This window comes from Rana temporaria, chromosome 2 (genome assembly GCF_905171775.1).
Source record: "Rana temporaria chromosome 2, aRanTem1.1, whole genome shotgun sequence".
NCBI lineage: Eukaryota > Metazoa > Chordata > Amphibia > Anura > Ranidae > Rana > Rana temporaria.
Window position 1 is genome coordinate 22,023,120 of NC_053490.1, and position 20,848 is coordinate 22,043,967.

General features: G+C 44.1%; 1 protein-coding gene across 1 annotated transcript in view; it reads right to left on the reverse strand.

Annotated features, from left to right (window-relative positions):
• Positions 1-20,848, reverse strand: part of LOC120928194 (teneurin-4) — a 307,285-nt gene that overhangs the window by 248,044 nt on the left and 38,393 nt on the right. Inside the window, exon 4 of the mRNA XM_040339303.1 lies at positions 37-171. Coding sequence (XP_040195237.1) covers positions 37-171 — 135 coding nt within the window. The remainder of the gene's footprint in view (positions 1-36; positions 172-20,848) is intronic.

Below are 20,848 nucleotides of genomic sequence, written 5' to 3' on the forward strand. Positions count from 1 at the left end.
GCACGATAAACTCACAACACTTAGAACACACCCTACCTTCGCCTGTTTTCCCTGAAGGGTACAAGGTGACGTCCGTTGGCAAAGGCCAACTGCTGGCTTTGTCATCTGAGATCTCGTATGTCTGTCTTTCCGTCGGCTGCAGGTGCCAGTTTAGGCCAAAGAGGTTCATGGCTGCGGTGAGCAATGAAGAAGAATCATTTGTATGCTCGGAGGGACATCAATTAATGTCATTAAATAATGTGAAAAAAAAAGCAACTCATTGCAACCACTTTGGTCAGTCATATACATGCGCTTTTTTTTAAAAAGGTAGCCATATTTTTTTTGTGCTTGCTGTACAGGTAGCTGTTTTTGAACATTGAGAAATCAATTTCTAGCCTACTAGGCGACCGGGACCTTCTGACATCACTAGGGAAATTAGACAGCTGCCATCGTAGGAATAAGGGTGCTTTGTACATACAAAACCATATTTGTTAAAAAAAGAAAAAGAAAGGCATTAAAATAAAAAACATTTTTAATCCATCAACTTCTGGGTAATAGGACTGGTACACGTAGGTTTCTTTTAGGTTTGGCTGGTTTGTTCAGCTGGTTAATGTGGTGCCAATAACACTAAGGTTGTGGGTTTGCCCTCATAAGGCCATATGCGTCATGTTTAACACAAATTCAAAACCCCCCAGGAATGACTTCAGATATGAAGATCTCACCAAGAGGGTCCCAGAGAGAAACTATTTGGTGACCTGAATTTATAAAAACTGTATAATCAATTTGGCAGAACCTTTAGTCCCCTTTCACACTTATACGACTTGTCTCACGATTTTGGACTGCAAAATCGTATGACAAGTCATTCTCCATTATTTTCAATGACTACCATTCATACTGGCACGACTTGTGCCTACTTCAGAGTAGTCCTTGCACTACTTTGGTCCGATTTTGATGCCACTTACACAGGCATTCATTGAAATCGCGGCCGCGAATCGCGGCAAAATCGCGGTAAAATCGCGGCTGCGAAATCGCGGTACAATCGTGTGACTTTGAAGTTGTACAAGTGTGAAAGGGGGCTTAAGGTAAGATTCACGGTCACAAATGTATGGAGTTAGGCCGGCCACACACGGTTTGAATCTTAGCTGGTTTAGGAAGCGGCTGATATTTGAACCACTAACGGGCAGGCTGAATGTATCAAGTTTATGAATCAATCAATTTGGGTACAACTTGGGTACAACCAGCCTGTCCGATTCTATAGCTGCTAGCGATAATCACTGTTTTCTCCCAGTGGGGAGGGCTTCCCTAGCCCGTGTCGGGAGAAGACAATTGCCAATTCCCCTGTCAGCACTGTCTGTGTTGGGGAAATCAGAGGCGTGCGCACAGGGTGTGCCCAGACGAACCCAAATCACCCTCAGGAAAATCAGGGAAAGTTAGGAGCTATGATGAAAGTGTTAAAGGAGAAGAATTACAACCAAAGCTTGTTTGACCCGTTTTCAGCAGACAAGGGGCTGAAGCCCGCTGTCATCTGATGGCATAGAGTCGATCCAGGCTCGGGCGAGATTGCGACAATGAAGTCAGGGGCCCGCCCACATGTCTGGACCGGCACCCGGTTTTAGCCTCTCAGAGAGCTGCTGAGAGCCTGAGCTACCCGTTTTGATTTTATTAAGTGTGCTGACTTGTTCTTTTTGCAAGTTTTTCACTGGGTCACCATTCGCCGAGCACCCCAATACAGTTCTCCTATTTGAAGGCTATCTTTAGCTGGTTGTCACCAGAGCAAGTGTCCCTATTTGAAGATTTCTCCATTCTGTCCCTGCACCCAAGGTTTGGACTTCCCATCACCTTACATTCCATTCACAAGGACCACCAGGACTTACAGAGTGTGAAACTCCCCAAAAATTAAAACCTGGAGAAAAATATATCCCACACTCAAGATCAGAATTGCAAAAATAAATAAATAAAAAAAGACATGGTAACATGAATGTCTTGGAAACACCCAATTCCCTTTTTTGAAGATCGCACACAATAAATAAAAAATGTATAAACTTCCAAACTCAACATCCAAACTGAAAATAAATAAAAATTAGCTTATAGTCTAGGCAACAATATTTTGCTATATTCTGAAAAATAATGGAAGTCAAATTGTTTTCTTTTTTTTTTTTCTTTATATTTTATAAATTAAAAAAAATATATATATTTTTTAATCACTTTTTACTCAATGAAAAAATTTTTTTGGTTTACTTGATCCACATATTTAAGGCAATCTGCATTTTATTTATTTTACCCAGTGTTTGCAGGCTGAAATCTTTAGACGTTAATTTTATTTTTTCTAATCTGTGGTTCACCCAGGGTCACAATGTGTTCACACCAGTGTCATCTTACAACACAAGCATTGTCCTGCTGCTTGATGGACCGAGCACTGTTATTCTAACCCAGAACACTACTTGAGTCCTGGGCAGACAGGGTGCCCTGCTTGTTCCATCCATCCAGGTCACACAGCAGAGTGCCCCGCACCCCCGGCACTCCATCATCCCCAGAGGGCGCCAGCGGTTAACACATGTTGTTCCACCTGTGCAGTGCCAGGCCACGTATGATTGATCGGACAGCTGCAATGAAGTATGCAGGTGTTGGAATCCATTATACCCAACCGTGATCTCTATTAATATTTTACTATAGATTTGTATTGATTACGGAGACAACATTCAAGTCCCTGACCTTTGCGATTCGGGTGGAAAGAATGCAATTAAGTTTGACAGCAGCAGAAATGGATGAGAAAAGGCATACATAACGACATCAGATTGACATGAATGGTGTTCAAATAAAGAAACTGTAAAAATCTGATTTCGCTTTATGAATACTAAAGCCAATTTAAAAAAGAGCAACCACGGCTATCCTTTTTTTTTTTTTTTAACCACAGCCAACCTACTAAACAGTTGAAGGAAATACTCCACTGCTAGGCCTTCCATGGCATCCATACCCTATGGAACTTCCTAGGGCACTTTCTAATAATGTACTGTATTTATCGACGTATACCGCGCAGTTTTTTCCCCTTAAGATCAGGGGGAAAACCGTGGGTGTGCGAAATACGCCGATCCCCGCTGTTTTCAACATTGTCCGAGCCGAGTGTACTGCGCATTCGGATAGGCTTGGCTCCGCCCGCAGCCACGCGAGAGCAGCCGAGTGCGCAGGAAATCCGGCTCTGCACAGCGCGCCAAATTCACACGACCCTGCAATCCCGCAGACGGACACCCACAAGACTCGACTGACCCCTGCCGCAGACGGACACCCACAAGGCTCTATGGACCCCGCGCAAGGCCGCCGATGGACGCCGGGCAAGACAGCAGACAGACACCGACAATGCTGGACGGACCCCGCGCAAGGCCGCAGACGGACGCCAGACAAGGCCGCCGATGGACACCGGGCAAGACATCCAAAATGTACGTTTTTTCCCTAAACTTCCCTTCTCAGCTTGGCGTGCGCACTATACGCTAGCGCGCGGTATATGCCGATAAATAATTTGTACATAGAAAGAACAGAATGGAGAAAGCATTCAATTACGATTTCTCTCCTAGCATAATATAACAAATATATGATTAAAAGTTTAGTGCATCTGGACCATTGTTCATTATCCGGGATGCCCAACAGGGCCAGGGTAGGGCAAACTAGGAGGGTCAGCTAAAGATGGAAGTTAATAACCTCGGAAAAATTCCATCCAAAACCATACCACCCTTGGGCAACTCCAGAACATATGGAAGCATGTGCCAAGACCATCTAGAAAACAGGGGCAATCCTGCCATCTCTGGGGATAGATTGTGTGTAGCCTCTGAGGAGTTACATAAATAGTTACATAATAGGTGAGGTTGAAAAAAAATCCATCAAGTCCAACCTATGTGTGAGATTATATGTCAGCATTACATTGTATATCCCTGTATGTTGTGGGCGTTCAGGTGCTTATCTAATAGTTTCTTGAAACTATTGATGCCCCCCGCTGAGACCACCGCTTTTGGAAGGGAATTCCACATCTTTGCCACCCTTAAGCCTCGTACACACGATTAGATTTCCATCGGACAAAGCGTAGGACTTTTGTCCGAAGGGCGTTGGCCGTGAACTTGTCTTGCATAGAAAACGGCAAAGAATTGTCTGCCAATAAACACGAAAGGACGTGTTTTTTCAGCTCTTTAGCGCCACCCTTTGGGCAACGTCTGCTAATGTTGTGTTATGGTTAGCATTGGTTGGGAGCATGCATGTTTGTACTTTGGATTTTTTTCCAACGAACTTCTGTCGGATAATCCGACAACATACATTTGTTGTCTGAAAATTATAAAGCATGCTATCCAACATTTGTTGGCGGAAATTCTGACAATTGTCCGATGGATCGTACAAACGATCGGATTATCCGACAACAGCCTGCCATAACACTTTTCCCATTGGAAAATCTGATTGTGTGTACAGGCCTTTACCATACAGAACCCTCTACGCAGTTTAAGGTTAAACCTATTTTCTTCTAATTTTAATGAGTGGCCACGTGTCTTGTTAACCACTTAAACCCCGGACCATTATGCAGCTAAAGGACGTGGCCCCTTTTTGCGATTCGGCACTGCGACGCTTTAACTGACAATTCGGTCGTGCGACATGGCTTCCAAACAAAATTTACATCCTCTTTTACCCACAAATAGAGCTTTCTTTTGGTGGTATTTGATCACCTCTGCGGTTTTTATTTTTTGCGCTATAAACAAAAATAAAGCGACAATTTTGAAAAAAAAAACAATATTTTTAACTTTTTGCTATAATAAATATCCCCCAAAAAGATCTAAAAAAAATAGTTTTTCCCTCAGTTTAGGCCAATACATATTCTACATATTTTTGGTAAAAAAAATAAAAAAATCGCAATAAGCGTTTGATTGGTTTGCGCAAAATTTATAGCGTCTACCAAATAGGGGATGGTTTTATTGCATTTTTATTAATATATATTTTTTTTCTAGTAATGGTAGAGGTTAAGTGTGCCCTAAGTGAGTGATTCTTACTGTGGGGGGGCTTGGCTGGGCGTGTGACATCACAGATAGTCGTTCCCTATGACAGGGAACGGAGGATCAGTGACAGGCTTACTAGGAAGCACAGGGAGAGGATTGTTTACACTTACCTCTCCCCGTTCTTCCTCTGTGACCCGATCGCGGGACACCGGCGGTGACCGGGTCCGCTGTTCACGCGGGGACAGTCACAGAGAAGAGGACCGTACATGTACGCCCTTCTGCCCAGCTGTGCTATTTTGTGGACGTGCGGTGGTCCTCAAGCGGTTAAACTCCTTCACAGAAAAGTTTTCTCTCTATTGTGGGACAATATGAAACTGGGGACATGAGGCTGGTAGAGATTAATAACATTAACCTAATCACTGTTCCCACTACAGACTGCCGAGGTCCGAGGGCTGCACATCATATACTGAAGGTCCACAGGTTGGGACCAAGGCCCTATAGAGTACAGTAAAACGCCAACAGGGGCGAGGAAGGGACTTGCTTACTTGGGGCCTCTGCAGCAATACACTCTTGCGATCGCAAACAAATTTAACCTGCACTAAGCAAACATTGTGCCAATGATAAAGGAGTTAATGAGCTGACCTACGAAGTGTAAAAACAAAACCCATACGATGGCTAGACCAGGCGAAGCTCACAAATTCCTTTAGCTCTCGTACAGAAAAAGTCATTTGTAATGCAATCTCGTTTGCGGTCGGAGCACTGAGAGGTAACTGCTTTGTGTTAAATAGATAAATACATCAGTGTGAATAATATGCTCTCTGACTAACCATCAGTCTCGCAAATGAACAAAGCGCTCCCAAGAACAAACACCGGCCTTAAACGTAATTGAACGGCAAAGATCAAATAACGGCGGAGAGACAGGTGGCGTGAACGGCGCACGGTGCGGGCAGATAATTACAATATGGATATCAGTGGACGGCATTTCTTTCAAGAATGAGAAATGCGCTTATTGAACGATTCGCCTGCATGGGTAATCGCAAATGATGCAGGTACAAGGCAAAGCTCTAAGTTGCAGGCTCAGACAAAGCGTTTTCCTGGAAAACATCTCATTCCGGATTGGAATTTGAAAAATACATATTATTATAGTAGAGTTTGCAGAGGAGAGGCGTTAAAACGATGGAGGCTTTGCTACAAAACATGTTTTATATCACAGACATGGTTTAACTAGGCGATTCAGCCCCTGCATATCTTTCTGTAAACGGGAGCTGCCATCTTGAATTGTTGAGGGGAAAGGGAAAATCTATCATATCTGCATTCAACGACCTTCCTGACTTTTTTGTGGTCAGCGATGCAAATACAAAATCTCGGATTGCGAGTAATGCCGTTTACAAGCGTTTCGCAATACGAGACGGTTTTTTATAAATTCTGACTCGATTTGCGAGACAAGCAGGATGCAAGCCTCTGGGGTGTGCAGTACCGCATGTGGCCAAAAAGAGCGGGGACACCAGTGACACTACGAGAGGCTCAGTTTCCGAGCGTCTCCATGAGGTCTCCGACACCCCCCACCTCTGGCCACATGTGGTACTGCATACACTAGCAGTGACACTGGAACAGATTATCTGAGTTTCCATTGATGGGGAAACTCGCTTTGATATACGAGTGCTTTGGATTACAAGCATCCTTCTGGAACGAATTATGACAGACAGACCTACTCCTGGGTTCTGACGATATGGACCCCACTACAGAGTTACACACGCCTGTAGTAATATCTCTCAGGGTGCCTTGGGGAAACCCTTCCTGCTCCTGGTGTTCCTGGAGAAGACAGACCACCTCCCGGGTTCTCACGATATGGACCCCACTACAAAGTTACACACGCCTGTAGTAATATCTCTCAGGGTGCCTTGGGGAAACTCTTCCTGCTCCTGGTGTTCCTGGAGAAGACAGACCACCTCCCGGGATCTCACGATATGGACCCCACTACAGAATTACACACGCCTGTAGTAATATCTCTCAGGGTGCCTTGGGGAAACCCTTCCTGCTCCTGGTGTTCCTGGAGAAGACAGACCACCTCCCGGGTTCCCACGATATGGACCCCACTACAGTGGACCCCACTACAGAGTTACACACGCCTGTAGTAATATCTCTCAGGGTGCCTTGGGGAAACCCTTCCTGCTCCTGGTGTTCCTGGAGAAGACAGACCACCTCCTGGGTTCTCACGATATGGACCCTACTACAGAGTTACACACGCCTGTAGTAATATCTCTCAGGGTGCCTTGGGGAAACCCTTCCTGCTCCTGGTGTTCCTGAAGACAGACCGCCTTCCGGGTTCTCACGAATATGGACCCCACTACAGAGTCACACACGCCTGGTGAAATATATCTTAAGATACCCCAGGAACATGAATCCTCATCACAGTGCACCTAGACCCTCAGACCTCCTCCCGGGATCTCATTCAGTAAAAAAAAACAAAAAAAACATGCATATCATCAATATTGATGAAAATGGATAAAAACTTCCTGAATGGAGGCACCTCGCACCTGTCTCCCCGAGGCATCATGAGGTATTACTATAGGCGCATGCGACTCTGTAGTGGGTCAACATTGAGAGGTGAGCAGGTATTCCAGCTAGAGGTGGTGGTCACTGAAGTCACTGGATATCAACAAACGGTCACTAAGAGCCAGTTCACACTGGGGCAACACAACTTCCAACGCAAATTTCACAGGCAACTTGGGAGACGACTTGAGCGCGAACAGCAGCGCGACTTGGGGCGACTAACAATGTGACTCAAGTCGCCTCCAGGACAGGCGACAAATCTAGTGGCCAATCAAATAATAATCTGCTCTGTGGGAGGGAGGGGTTTGCCCTTAAAAACTATTTTCACTTCCTGGAAAGTCGCTTCAGTCAAGACAGTGATCCGACATTGGAGGCAACTTCCATTGAAATCAATGGGTACAAGTCGCCTAGAAGTCGGATTGAAGTAGTACAGGAACCTTTTCTGAAGTCTGAGCAACTTCAGTAGTGAACATTAAGATGGCTCCCATTCACTTCCATTAAATTGTGTCGGGCAACTTCAAGTTGGATCCCAAGTTGCCCCTGTGTGAACCGGCTCTAAAAGTTGCACTACGGTGGACTTTAGTCAATATTTGGACTTGATTTATGAGTTTGTGGTTGCACGACACTATATTTATCATATTTTATTACCTATTGAGAGTGGATACACTCCAAGTGGTGTGGGCCTCAATCATGTCAAGTCTATTAGTAGGCTATTATATTATTATTTTTATTTTCACAATCACATTGTTTATTGCGCTGATTATATATATTTTTTCACTATTTAGGCAAGTATAACCTGTTTTTTATTTAAAAAAAAAAAAACAAGACTTTAATATCACTTTAAGAGCCCTGTGTGTTATTTCTGTCTGCTGCTTCCTTCGGACATGTTTTCCTGACACCAAGAGAAAAATGGTGACGGGACAATTTTTCCAAAAAAGTCCAAGATGGTGACTTTTTTTCTTGCTTTGGAAGTTGGAATGGCCGATCTCCATCACAGACAGTCTCCCACCCCCCAGACTCCTCTATAATGCAGCCCATAGTGTTTATTCATAATACAGTCTGATGTAGCGCTGAGCGAGCTGGCAGGAGTCCCTGGGAAGGAAGATGAATCTGCGGATACAGTCTCCGGTTACTGAGAGGGTGATGATATTGGAAGAGAAAGGTCATGCTGGGAGGTAACACAAGTGACAGAGACAGATGGCCCAAGTCTTGGATCACTAGTCCACAGTGTGTGGGGTTCCCGGGATCACTTACTTACTGCAATGATGACTTATTCAGAGTCCCTACATCTCAATGCACAATTCTCACGCAGGAATCTTCTTTGTTCCAATTTTTTTATTTGAAACAAAGGACATTGTAATTAGTGCACAAGCAACATTGCAGTTGAGTACTTTTTTTTTTAATTTTCAGGACAATCTTTTGGAGGCCAACCACCTTCCTCTCAGTTCAGATACATAAAGGCTAAACCAGTGATGGCAAACCTTGGCACCCCAGATGGTTTGGAACTACATATCCCATGATGCTCATGCACTCTGCAGTGTAGCTGAGCATCATGGGAAATGTAGTTCCAAAACATCTGGGTGCCAAGGTTCGCCCTCACTGGGCTAAATCATTGTGTATCAGTAATGCTTGGACCACAGAAGAAGCTGGTGGAGGTCCGTAACTTTGTCCTAAAACACAAATGTTAGTGCGAAGAAAGAATCATGGACAGGAGTCAAATTTGAGGAAAAAATACTGCATTTTGATAACTGTGGAAATACAAAAGGCCAGAATTTATTTAAAATCTGAAAATGTCTTTGGCTTTAGATATGCTTAAAGTGTTTGAAATCCCTAACAACTTCTCTCATTTGCTCCCTTTTAGTCTATTAAATATACAATTTAAAGCACTCTGTAATTTCTATTACATAAGTGCAAACAAATCCCTGTTGATCCATCCAGAAATTGAGTGAGCTAAAAACTTCCGGTGCTCTCTACTTGTGGTGCGCTGTTATCAGTTATATTGTTCCCAGCTCTCTATGTGGACTATAATACACACCTCTAAGTAATGGAGAAGTGTGTGGGGGGTGTTCTGTAGTCCTCTTCTAGGGGGAACGCTGCTTCTCTATACACACAGTGTGCTTAGCGAGCATTCCCACTCTAGGACACAAAGTGTCTTACTGGCAGGATCACCAGGTGAACATAAAGCCTGAAAAAATGATTGCAACCAACACATCAAAGGATTGGTAAGCTACAATATATCACATTGTATTCTTGTGTTTAAATGTACTTTAATAATGATTATTATCCTGATGTCTTATCAAAATTGTATTTAATGGGGGCTAAGGAGCTAACTCATGGACAGGGAGATGTTGTAAAGCAGTAGTGGTCAACTTATGAGGTAGAAGGGGGCCTTAATTTGGCATAAAATGTAATGCTACAGAAGACTTTTAGAAACAGACAGACATTCTTCAGGAAATGATCAGAGACTGCAGACATACAACAGGAGATGGGCAGAGACTGCAGACATACTACAGGAGATGGTCAGTCTGCAGACATACAACAGGAGATGGGCAGAGACTGCAGACATACTACAGGAGATGGTCAGAGACTGCAGACATACTACAGGAGAAGGTCAGAGACTGCAAACATACTACAGGAGAAGGTCAGAGACTGCAGACATATTACAAGCGCTGGTCAGAGACAGCAGACATACTACAGGAGATGTGGAAAATTGGGAGAAGATGGACAGCCGCACTCCAGAAAAACTTCAGAAAGTTGTCTTTATTCAATAAAAATCAGCATACAAAACAAAACACAGCCACAGAAGGGGACAGCCGACATGTTTCGCACTACGTTCGTGCTTAGTCATGGCATACTACAGGAGATGGTTAGAGGCTTCATACATTCTACGGGAGATGGTCAGAGACTGCAGGCATACAAGAGATGGGAAGAGACTGCAGGCAAACTACAGGAGAAGGGAAGAGACTGCAGGCAAACTACAGAAGATGGGTGGAGACTGCAGACCTACTACAGGAGATGGTCAGAGACTGAAGACCTACTACAAAAGATGATTAGAGACTGCAGACATACTACAGGAGATGATCGAAGACTGCAGACATATTACAGGAGATGGTCAGAGACCACAGACATGCTACAGGAGATGGTCAGAGACTGCAGGCATACTACAGGAGATGGTCAGAGACTGCAGGCATACTATAAAACTGCGTTTCTCAACCCCAGTCTCCAAGGCGCCCCAACAAGTCATGTTTTCAGGATTTCACTCAGATGAATTGGCTGTGGTAATTACTAAGGCAGTGAAACTGATCAAATCACCTGTGTAAAAAAATGTAGGCCTGAAAACATGACCTATTGGGGCGCCTTGAGCACTGGAGTTGGTAAACACTGCTATAGAAGATGGTCAGAGACTGAAGACATACTACAGGAGATGTCATAAATTGTAGACTTTCAACAGGAGATGGTCAGAGACTGCAAGGCTATGTTCCCTAGGAAGTGTATTTGTTTCTAGGTGAATGATTTTCACATGGCAAGCATATTTTTAAATTCACAACTTCATTTGTATTTAAAGCAACACCCAGTTAAGAAGTCATTGTACAATGCTCACTATCTTGGTGCCAATTTCTCATCTGTACAAGGTTCCATGCAAAAACAAATGTTCCATGAACACCAATAACCAATACTGAAAAAATGGCACCTTTGCCAAATAAATACCCAGTTCTGTATACAGAATTGTAATCCTATTACGCAGCTTTTTCTAACACTTATCTGTTGCAGTGATGGTGTTACTAAAAAAGTTCCTCCAATTATAAAAATAAATAAAAGAAAAGAAAAATTACCTATAAACAGCACTATATGATTTTAAAGTGGCAAAATAAACTTTGAAAAACATAATAATCAAAATCAAAACTGAACACGGTTATTCTTTAATCATACAGTCTTTTATTAAATTGAATGCATTTTATTTTTAGCAAGAACACCAATTGTTCATATTTTCTGCTATATTTCAAGGTTATGCTGGAAGTTTTTGCCAACTATACTTGTTATAACTTGCGTTTTTTTATTTTATTTCTTCTTTTACTGCAAGTCTTGTTCTGTACTTGCTGTTTTTATATTTTATGTTGTATGAAACTCTGAAAACTAGAGCTTGTTCTTCTACCAAAAAGAAAACCTTGATGACAAAAAACAAAATGCCACTAAAGTCATGGCCGTTTAATCTAGGTCTAATAAAAACCACAGCACATAGCGACAAACCCCCCTATTTTATTGGATCTATACGAGTCAGTTCCCTTTAAGGAAAAGGTTCGTCACCAATTACAAACAAACACCTACAGGCGGAAGAATCAAAATCAAGAACTTAAAGGGTGCTAAAGATGACAAAAGATGTGCAGAGACAGTAATTCACAAGGTCGAGATAATGGAGGCCTCTCGGGAGACGATGATAAAATAAAGGGAGTTTAGCCAACAGAGAGATGATCATGATAAATTGGCTTCAGGTAGAAACAGACAAGACCGGCTCGGTGGAGGACAAGAGACCCCCAACCACATTTCTGACCAGTCAGCAAAAACGCTGAAAAAAAAAAAAAAAAGACCACACTGCTGTTCTGGCATTGTCTTGCCTTTCCCAGGCCTCAAGTGAGGTTAATAAACAGCCAAACTAATTAATTACAGAGTGTGAAATTAAAAGCTTTCCAAAGAGGCTCAGATAGGGCAACATCTGCTGTGAATTATGTGCTGACGGCTTCACAAGGGAGGGCGCCGGTATGAAGAACTCCATGAAAAACTGAAAGTTTGGTTATGGACATGCATAGAACACCGAGCTCAAAGGTGACCTACATGGTACCAACCATACATCATTTTACAGTCTTAAAAATGGAAGGGTAAATTTAGTCTGTAACGTCCCTGACAAAAAGAAAAAGCTGTTTGTAGCTTTTGGATATGAGTCGATAACAATGCCGCCATCACTTTAGGCTGGACTTGCGCTTTGCAGTAACAAAGACGTTTCGATAATGCACGCAACGTGTTGCGATGTCGTTCATTTGGAATGGCTCCCCAATGGACACCGGAAATGCAGATGGTCAGAGTTTGTAGAAATACTTTAGGATAGGGGTCTTTAAACTTTCCAAACAAAGGGTCAGTTTACTGTCATTAAGATTTTAGGGGGGCCAAACTGTGCCCAGTGGCAGTAACAATACCATATCGTTGGCATTAGGAGGAGGAATAGTGGCCCATTGTTGGTCCAGGGCCATCTTATCCAGTGGGCACACCTGGGCACAGCCCATGGGCCCCAGGTGCCCATGGGGCCCCATCAGGACGGGCAGGGCCGATCCTAGGCTGGTGCACCACGCCCCGACGCTATAAGCTGCCACAGGGAAGGGGCGCAAGCCGCCGAAGCTCTGGCATGCCACTTGACTGCACTGGTTGCTAGAATTGCTGGCCGCCTGGTGCCTAGCAACCAGTGACATCAGCCGCCACCCCAGCAGTCAGAGCATGCCGCGGCCGCCCCAGCATTTATAGCGTGCCGCCTACGTGGCTAGAAAACTAGATCGGCTCCACCCACCTCTGCCATCTTCAGACTCAGACATCGTAGCACGCCGTAGGTCACCACCTTCATTGTTGGGGCCCCAATGCATTTCTTTGCCCGGGGGCCCATGATGCTATGAAGATGGCACTGGAAATAGTCCCCAATTGTTTGTGTCATTGGAAGTAATTATGTCACATTGTTGGTGTCAGTGAGAGTAATAATACAGGCAAAAGGGCTGCAATTTGGAGACCACTGCTATAGGAGATCACCATAATGCATTCGAGTACTACAGTAGATGGTCAGAGGCTGCAGACATATTATAGGAAAAGATTAGAGACTGCAGACATACTACAGAACATAGCAAAAAAAAATGCAAACTTACAAGAAACAGTCAGAGTGAAGACACACTTGAGGAGATGGCCAAAGACCACAGACACACTAGAGGAGATGGTTATATACTACAGAGACACTACAGGAGATGGTTAGATACTACATACACACTAGAGGAGATGGTCAGATACTACATACACACTAGAGGAGATGGTCAAAGACACTACAGAGAGACTAGAGGAGATGGTCGAAGACACTACAGGGAGACTAGAGGAGATGGTCAAAAGACACTACAGACACACTAGAGGAGATGATCAGAGACTACATACATACTAGAGGAGATGGTCAAAGAGTACAGACATACTAGATGAGATGGTCAGAGACTACAGACATACTAGAGGAGATGGTCAGAGACTACATACATACTAGAGGAGATGGTCAAAGACTACATACATACTAGAGGAGATGGTCAGAGACTACAGACACACTAGAGGAGATGGTCAGAGACTACAGACACACTAGAGGAGATGGTCAGAGACTACATACATACTAGAGGAGATGGTCAAAGACTACAGACATACCAGAGGAGATGGTCAGAGACTACATACACACTAGAGGAGATGGTCAAAGACTGCAGACACACTAGAGGAGATGGTCAGAGACTACATACATAGTAGAGGAGATGGTCAAAGACTACAGACATACCAGAGGAGATGGTCAAAGACTACAGACACACTAGAGGAGATGGTCAAAGACTACAGACACACTAGAGGAGATGGTCAGAGACTACAGACAAACTATAGGAGATGATCAGAGACTGCGGACATACTGGTGGAGATAGTTTAAGACATGCATCTAGAGTCCACTGCCTTTACAAAGCAAGCTCTCCCTTTGGCACTATTGACTTCTGGGGTCTGAGGGCCACACGACAAGTACAACCTATAATCAGCTTAATTGTGCTGCATAAAGTGTCTCTTTCCCCACTATCCCAGTATTCTAAGGTTCTTGTTCCAAACACCCAGTGCTTCTATACGAGAACAGGTTTGCTTTTTTGCCTCATTGCATTTTTCTTATTATTTCCGTCTGTTTTCGGTGGAAAGCTCTGAGCCGCACTTGATAAACCTCCCACAGTTCAGAGGGTGAATTTCATCATCTGTGCTCGTCTCTCATTCTCATCACAAGTCCAGAAATGATCTATTGCTTGTCTCATCTTTACCTTCAATTTACTTGTGGTTTTAGATCCTTTTTTTTCCTGTGTTTTTTTTTTTTTATTGTTTTTTGTGTTCGTGCTGAACTTATAATACATGCTGCCAAAAAGATGACAGACAGCACCGATAACCCGACCTTGTGAAATTACACGAGATATGCAGACGGTGAGATCATTTCCAAGAGCTCAAAGGGAGGAATGGTGCAGTTACTCCTAGCAACAAATTAACTTTGGGGAACAGTAAATCAAAACAAATTATTTAATATAAAACAGATACAAACAACATTCACAGCTATGGACAGAAAAATCTCTATCTGCATGGAACCTGAAATATTTGACATTTGTAGAACTGTACTGGGAAGACTGTTCGCTTCCTTGTTCCTTTGCCAACTCCCAAATTTTGGGCTGTCACCAGGACAGGATTAGAAGGGAAATCTTCCAATGGGCACCCCTGTGATTTCCTCACTTTAGAGGGACTTCCTGTTTTGGCTACAGGACAGGAAGTGCAGGAAAATCTCCCCAATGGGACAGAGATATCAAAAAGTAAAAACACCAGTGGCGGACCGTCCATAACGTGCGCCCGGGAGCCGCCCCCTCTCTCCACACCGCCCCATATATGTGAGGAGGGAAATCTTCCAATGGGCACTCTGGTGATTGATTTCCTCATTTTAGAGGGACTTCCTGTTTTGGCTACAGGACAGGAAGTGCAGGAAAATCTCCCCAGTGGGACAGAGATATCAAAAAGTAAAAAACACCAGTGGCGGCCCGTTCATTAGGTGCACCAGGGCGCCACCCCCTCTCTATGCTTCCGGACCCTTTCAGGACACCAGGCGCATGAATTACAACGGTCAGGTTTTTTTTTTAAGCACCCAACTAGAGTCATATAGCTAGATTCACATACATTGCCGCAACTTTGCGGCGGCGTAGCTTAAGGCATTTAAGCTACGCCGCCGTAAGTTAGCGAGGCAAGTACATGATTCACAATGTACTTGCCTGCTAAGTTACGGCGGCGTAGCGTCAATGCGGCAGGCGTAAGGGCGCCTAATTCAAATGTGTCTGAGGGGGCGTGTTTTATGTTAATGGGGCTTGACCTTTTTCTTTTTTTTAGACTGCGCATGCGCCGGGCGCCTACATTTCCCAGTGTGCATTGCGGCTAAGTACGCCACACGGGCCTATTGATTTCGACGTGGACGTAAACAACGTAAATCCCTATTCACGGACGACTTACGCAAACGACATAAAAAATTCGAATTTCGACGCGGGAACGGCGGCCATACTTAACATTGGCTAGTCCAACTAGGGCCTAGCTCTAGTGAATCGGCGTATCTACTAATTTGCATATTCTACGCCGACCGCAATGGAAGCGCCACCTAGCGGCCAGCCTCAATATTGCAACCTAAGATAGGACGGCGCAAGCCGTCGTATCTTAGATATGTTTAAGCGTATCTCTGTTTGAGAATACACTTAAACATAATTTCGGCGTAGATTCTGAGTTAGGTCGGCTTTACCCGTGGAGAGCAGGAAAACGGGAAGCCGCCGGTGATGGAGTAAGTGTTAGTTAAGGATGAAAAACACCAAGAGGTAGTGGTAGCGGGGCGTTGGGCATGGATTTTCACAGGTGATCAAAATGTGGACACTGGACATTACTTAAGCCCATTGGGTCAGTATCTGGCAGTTTACTAGAAAGATAGGGGCTCCAAGGAGAAAACATTCACCCAAGGTGAGAAATCCATCTGTAATAGGTCAAAGAGAGGGCCAAATGAAAAATCGTTAGGCATCTTTATTGGTCCAACTCAGGTAGCACGGATACCAATATCAGTACAAATACTAAGCATTTGCACGAGTATTGGTACAATGGCTGAGAGCACGAACCAGAGCATCAGCCCTTTCACACTGCTGCGACTTGAAGGTTGCACAACTTTCCCGCGAGTTTAGGAAATGCCTGTGTAAACCTGAGCTCTATGGACCTCAACTTGAATCAAGGTAGGACCAAAGTAGTACAGGAACTACTTTGAAGACGGTGAGACTTGAAGTCGCACAGAATGATACTCATTGGAAATCATGGGGTATGACTTGTCATGCGACTTTGCAGTACCAAGTCGCAGGACAAGTCCCACAAATGTAAAGGGGGCCTCACCAGAGTGTACAGCTCAGCAGGGGGGGGGGGGGGGGGGGCTGTACCAACGTCAGATCATTAGTACATCAGCTCTGACCAGAGCTGTCAGTTTTTCTTCGTTCAACCCGATTAGTGTGTACCAGACTTAAGGCACTATCCGACAAAAGGAAGAGAATGTACAGACGTCCCTGGCAGATTACGAGCAATTAGGGGGCCGCCGCAGATTCACTTTAAAACACAAAACCAGACAACATGTAAAATCAATCAGTGAACTTGTAATGCAATCTAGAAAAACTGCGACTATGGTAAATGCAGAAAGTCCATTTGATTTATCCTAATTGGATTAGTTAATAACCCAAGCCTGGGAAGAAAAGCGGCCACACGTAGGGGGAAAAAAAATGAAATATAGTAAATCATGAATTTTATCATTTGTAAAAGGGTTGTAAATTTTTCTAAAATGAAAGAAAAAAAAAGAAAAAAAAAAAATCGGGTTGATGCCAATTTTCTAGTTCAATTAATAGCAATAAGTAATGTTCAGTTATATTTGGGAGTGGGGGGTTGCAAAACATCAGTTTTCAGTTCACCTAAATTTCTATGAAAAATCAGGACATTTTGGTGAAATTTCCTAATTTGGCAAAATGCAATGGAATTAAAGCGGAATTCCTCCCAAAAATTGAACTTCCACTGATCCAGTTTCCCCCCCAATGTAATATTTGGCAACTTTCAGGGGGGGAGGGGTAGAGCAGAAATCTGTCTAATCCAGGTATTTGCTTCCACTTCCGGCGAAAGAGCGCGGCAGAATCCGTGGCGAACTACGGCAATGCCAGCCCCCCCTCCTCCGCCCCCCGCTGTCTTCTGCGAGACACACCAGTCCCAGAAGATAGTGGGGGCGGCATTGGTGTAGTTCGCCGCAGATTCTGCAGCGCTCTTTCACCGAAAGTGGGAGCAAATACCTGGATTAGACAGTTACCTGATGGGTATTAGACAGGCATCAGCTCTCCCCTCTCCCAATGCGCAACTCACGCATGCGCAGTAGGAAACAGGCTGAGGAGCCACAATGCTTCACTTCCCGATTCCCTTACTGAAGATGCCGGCGCCTCCAAGTCAGCAGCTGCAGTATTTGTAGCTGCTGACTTTTAAGGCCCCATGCCTTAAAAGCAAATGCAAACACATGCAAACTCAAGTTTTCAAAGGCAAAAACCGGTGTTTAAAATGCCCGTTTTTGCCACAAATTTTGCGGTGTTTTGCCGCGTTTAGCTGCGTTTTACCGTGCTTGCGGTTATCAGCGTTCATAAAAAAGACATTGTAGACCCTCGCAAAGCTTTGAAACGCAAAAACGTTTGCGTCTGAACCCAAAATTTTGCGTCTGAAAAAACGAGCCTAAACCCAACTGCTTTAAAACGCAAAAAAACGTGATCGTGTACATGGACACATAGGATAACATTAAATGTGTTCAGGGGCAGTTGAAATAAAATGCCCAAATGCCTCTGAACTCGAGTTTACCAGCGTCTCGTGTGCATTGGGGACTAACAAATCCCCGTTCTGACAGGACAGGAGAAACAGATTGTCTGTTCCTTCTAATCAGGAACAGCGATATGTTTACTCCTCTAGTCAGTCCCCTTCCCACACAGTTAGAAACACACACAAGGGAACACATTTAACCCCTTGATCGTCCCCTGGTGTTAACCCCTTCCCTGCCATTGACATTTACACAGTAAAAAGCACATTTTTATAGCACCGATCGCTGTATAAACGTCAATGGTCCCCAAAAATGTGCCAAAAGTGTCCGATGTGTCCGCCACAATGTTGCAGTCCCGCTAAAAATCGCAGATTGCCGCCATTACTAGTAGAAAATAAAAGACATAAATCTATTCCCCATTTTGTAAACGCTATAACTTTTGCGCAAACCAATCAATATACGCCTATTGCTATTTTTTTTTTACCATAAATATGTAGAAGAATACGTATCGGCCTTAACTGATGAAAAAAAAATCTTTTAATTGTGGGTTATTTATTATAGCAAAAAAATAGTTTTTTTTTTCAAAATTGTCGTTCTTTTCTTGTTTATAGTGATCAAATACCACCAAAAGAAAGCTCTATTTGTGGGAAAAAAAGGACATCAATTTTGTTTGGGTACAGCGTGGCACGACTGCGCAATTGTCAGTTAAAGCGACGCAGTGCCGTATTGCAAAAAATGGCCCGATCATTAAGGGCGAATATCTTCCAGGGGTTGAAGTGGTTAAGGATCACATCATTGCTGTAACTATCAGTCACCAAAAGAGGGTCAGCTGCGGCTTAATTGCAAACCATGTTAGCGTATGACATAATACAACATAATAAAGGTTAAACACACTGCCTGGGTTTGATCCTTGCCTCCAAAAATACACAGTGATCCTGCCATGAAGGTCTTTGCTCTGGCAGTTCCTGTTATAGGATGACAACGCTCTGTCCCTGTCTAGAAACGGTTCTCCTGTGTTGTCACCCAGTTACACGCTCACCCAACGAAGACTACAGGCATGCCAATAAACGGTGCAAAAAAGGGATGTTTGGCTGTGGTCGCCACCGGGAATTTTCTAAAATGGGTGCCCACAGAATCCTGTGCACAGTAACCAATCAGATTCTAGGTCAGGGGTGGGCAAACTTTTTGACTCGAGGGCCGCAATGGGTTCATATATTGGACCCGGGGGCCGGACCAAGAGTAGATGGACGGTGTGTATGTGTGAATTAATATAAATTAAATTTAAATTTGTAACATTAAATGTTTAGATTAATTTAAGGTAGAAAAGCATAAAAATAGTTATTTTACAAAACTACAATTGATGGCACAGTGGCTGCATTTGACGGCATGGCACAGTGGTGACAATTGATGGCACAGTGGCTGCATTTGATAGCATGGCACAGTGGTGACAATTGATGGCACAGTGGCTGCTTTGGATAGCATGGTACAGTGGTGACAATTGATGGCACAGTGATTGCTTTTGATGGCATGGCACAGTGGTGACAATTGATGGCACAGTGGCTGCGTTTGATGGCATGGCACAGTGGCTGCATTTGGCATGGCACAGTGGTGACAATTGATTGGACAGTGATTGCTTTTGATGGCATGGCACAGTGGTGACAATTGATGGGCATGGTGGCATTTGATGGGCACAGTCAGGCTGCATTTTTTTTCTCGTTTGCACCCCCCCCCAAAATGTGAGCACCAGCCGCCACTGTAAGTGCACTTGAAAAACAATATAATGGGCACATATATAAAAGTGGATATAAAAGTGGATATTTTAAATTAGTATTTTTGGCCTCTCTTACCATATCCTGCTGTTCGCGCGCTGTGTGATCACGTGACCGCTGTGTTATCTCCAGCTCCTTTCCTGTCTCCCCGTGGCAGTGACATAGGTGGCACCGCCCTCTCAGAGGAATTCCCCAATCCCCCGGGGCGAGAGGCGGCCGGAGGCGGAGCGCCCGCAGCCTATCTGCGCTCGCCTCGCTTCAGCCCCCTCGAAGCATGGGCCACAAAGCCGCGGCCTCAATTAGCGGCGATCGCGGCACGAGGAGATCGCGGGTGGGGGCCGGATTAAAAGGTCCGCCGGGCCGTAGTTTGCCCATTCCTGTTCTAGGTTTTATTGTCAAAGCTTCATTGAACAAGCTGAAGTTAGAAGCCGATTGGTTACTATGCACGGCTGCACCAGGTTCTGTGTGCTGCAGTTTTAGTAAATCTCCCCACACTGTGCTTTAGAAAACGAATCGTCATTCATTGAGGGTTTTCATGCACTTTAAGCTTGTCCGTTGGACTGCCTTACTGTAGATGGTTACCGGTGTATTTTTTTGTTTTTATTATTCCATTACACCCATCTAGGATTGAAACTATATTTTTTTTTTTACACAATATTTTCTGTACGTTTTTTTTCCTGCAGGAAAACCTGTCCTACTATCAGTCACAATATTTTCATTTAGCAGAGTCAATTATTATATGGCCCCACAGATCCGGTAATGAAGATTTAATTTGTGTGTATATGTATTATTAGCAAGGGGTTACTTTCAATTGGTATTCAGTTTAATTAGCAAAAACAAGGGCAGACGGCTCTAGCGAGAGGCCTCCCCGCCAGGCTGTGCGACGGGTTAAGCGGCCGGCTCAGCACTTCATGGATGGCCGTCCGTTGTCTGATGAGGCGTGATTGCGG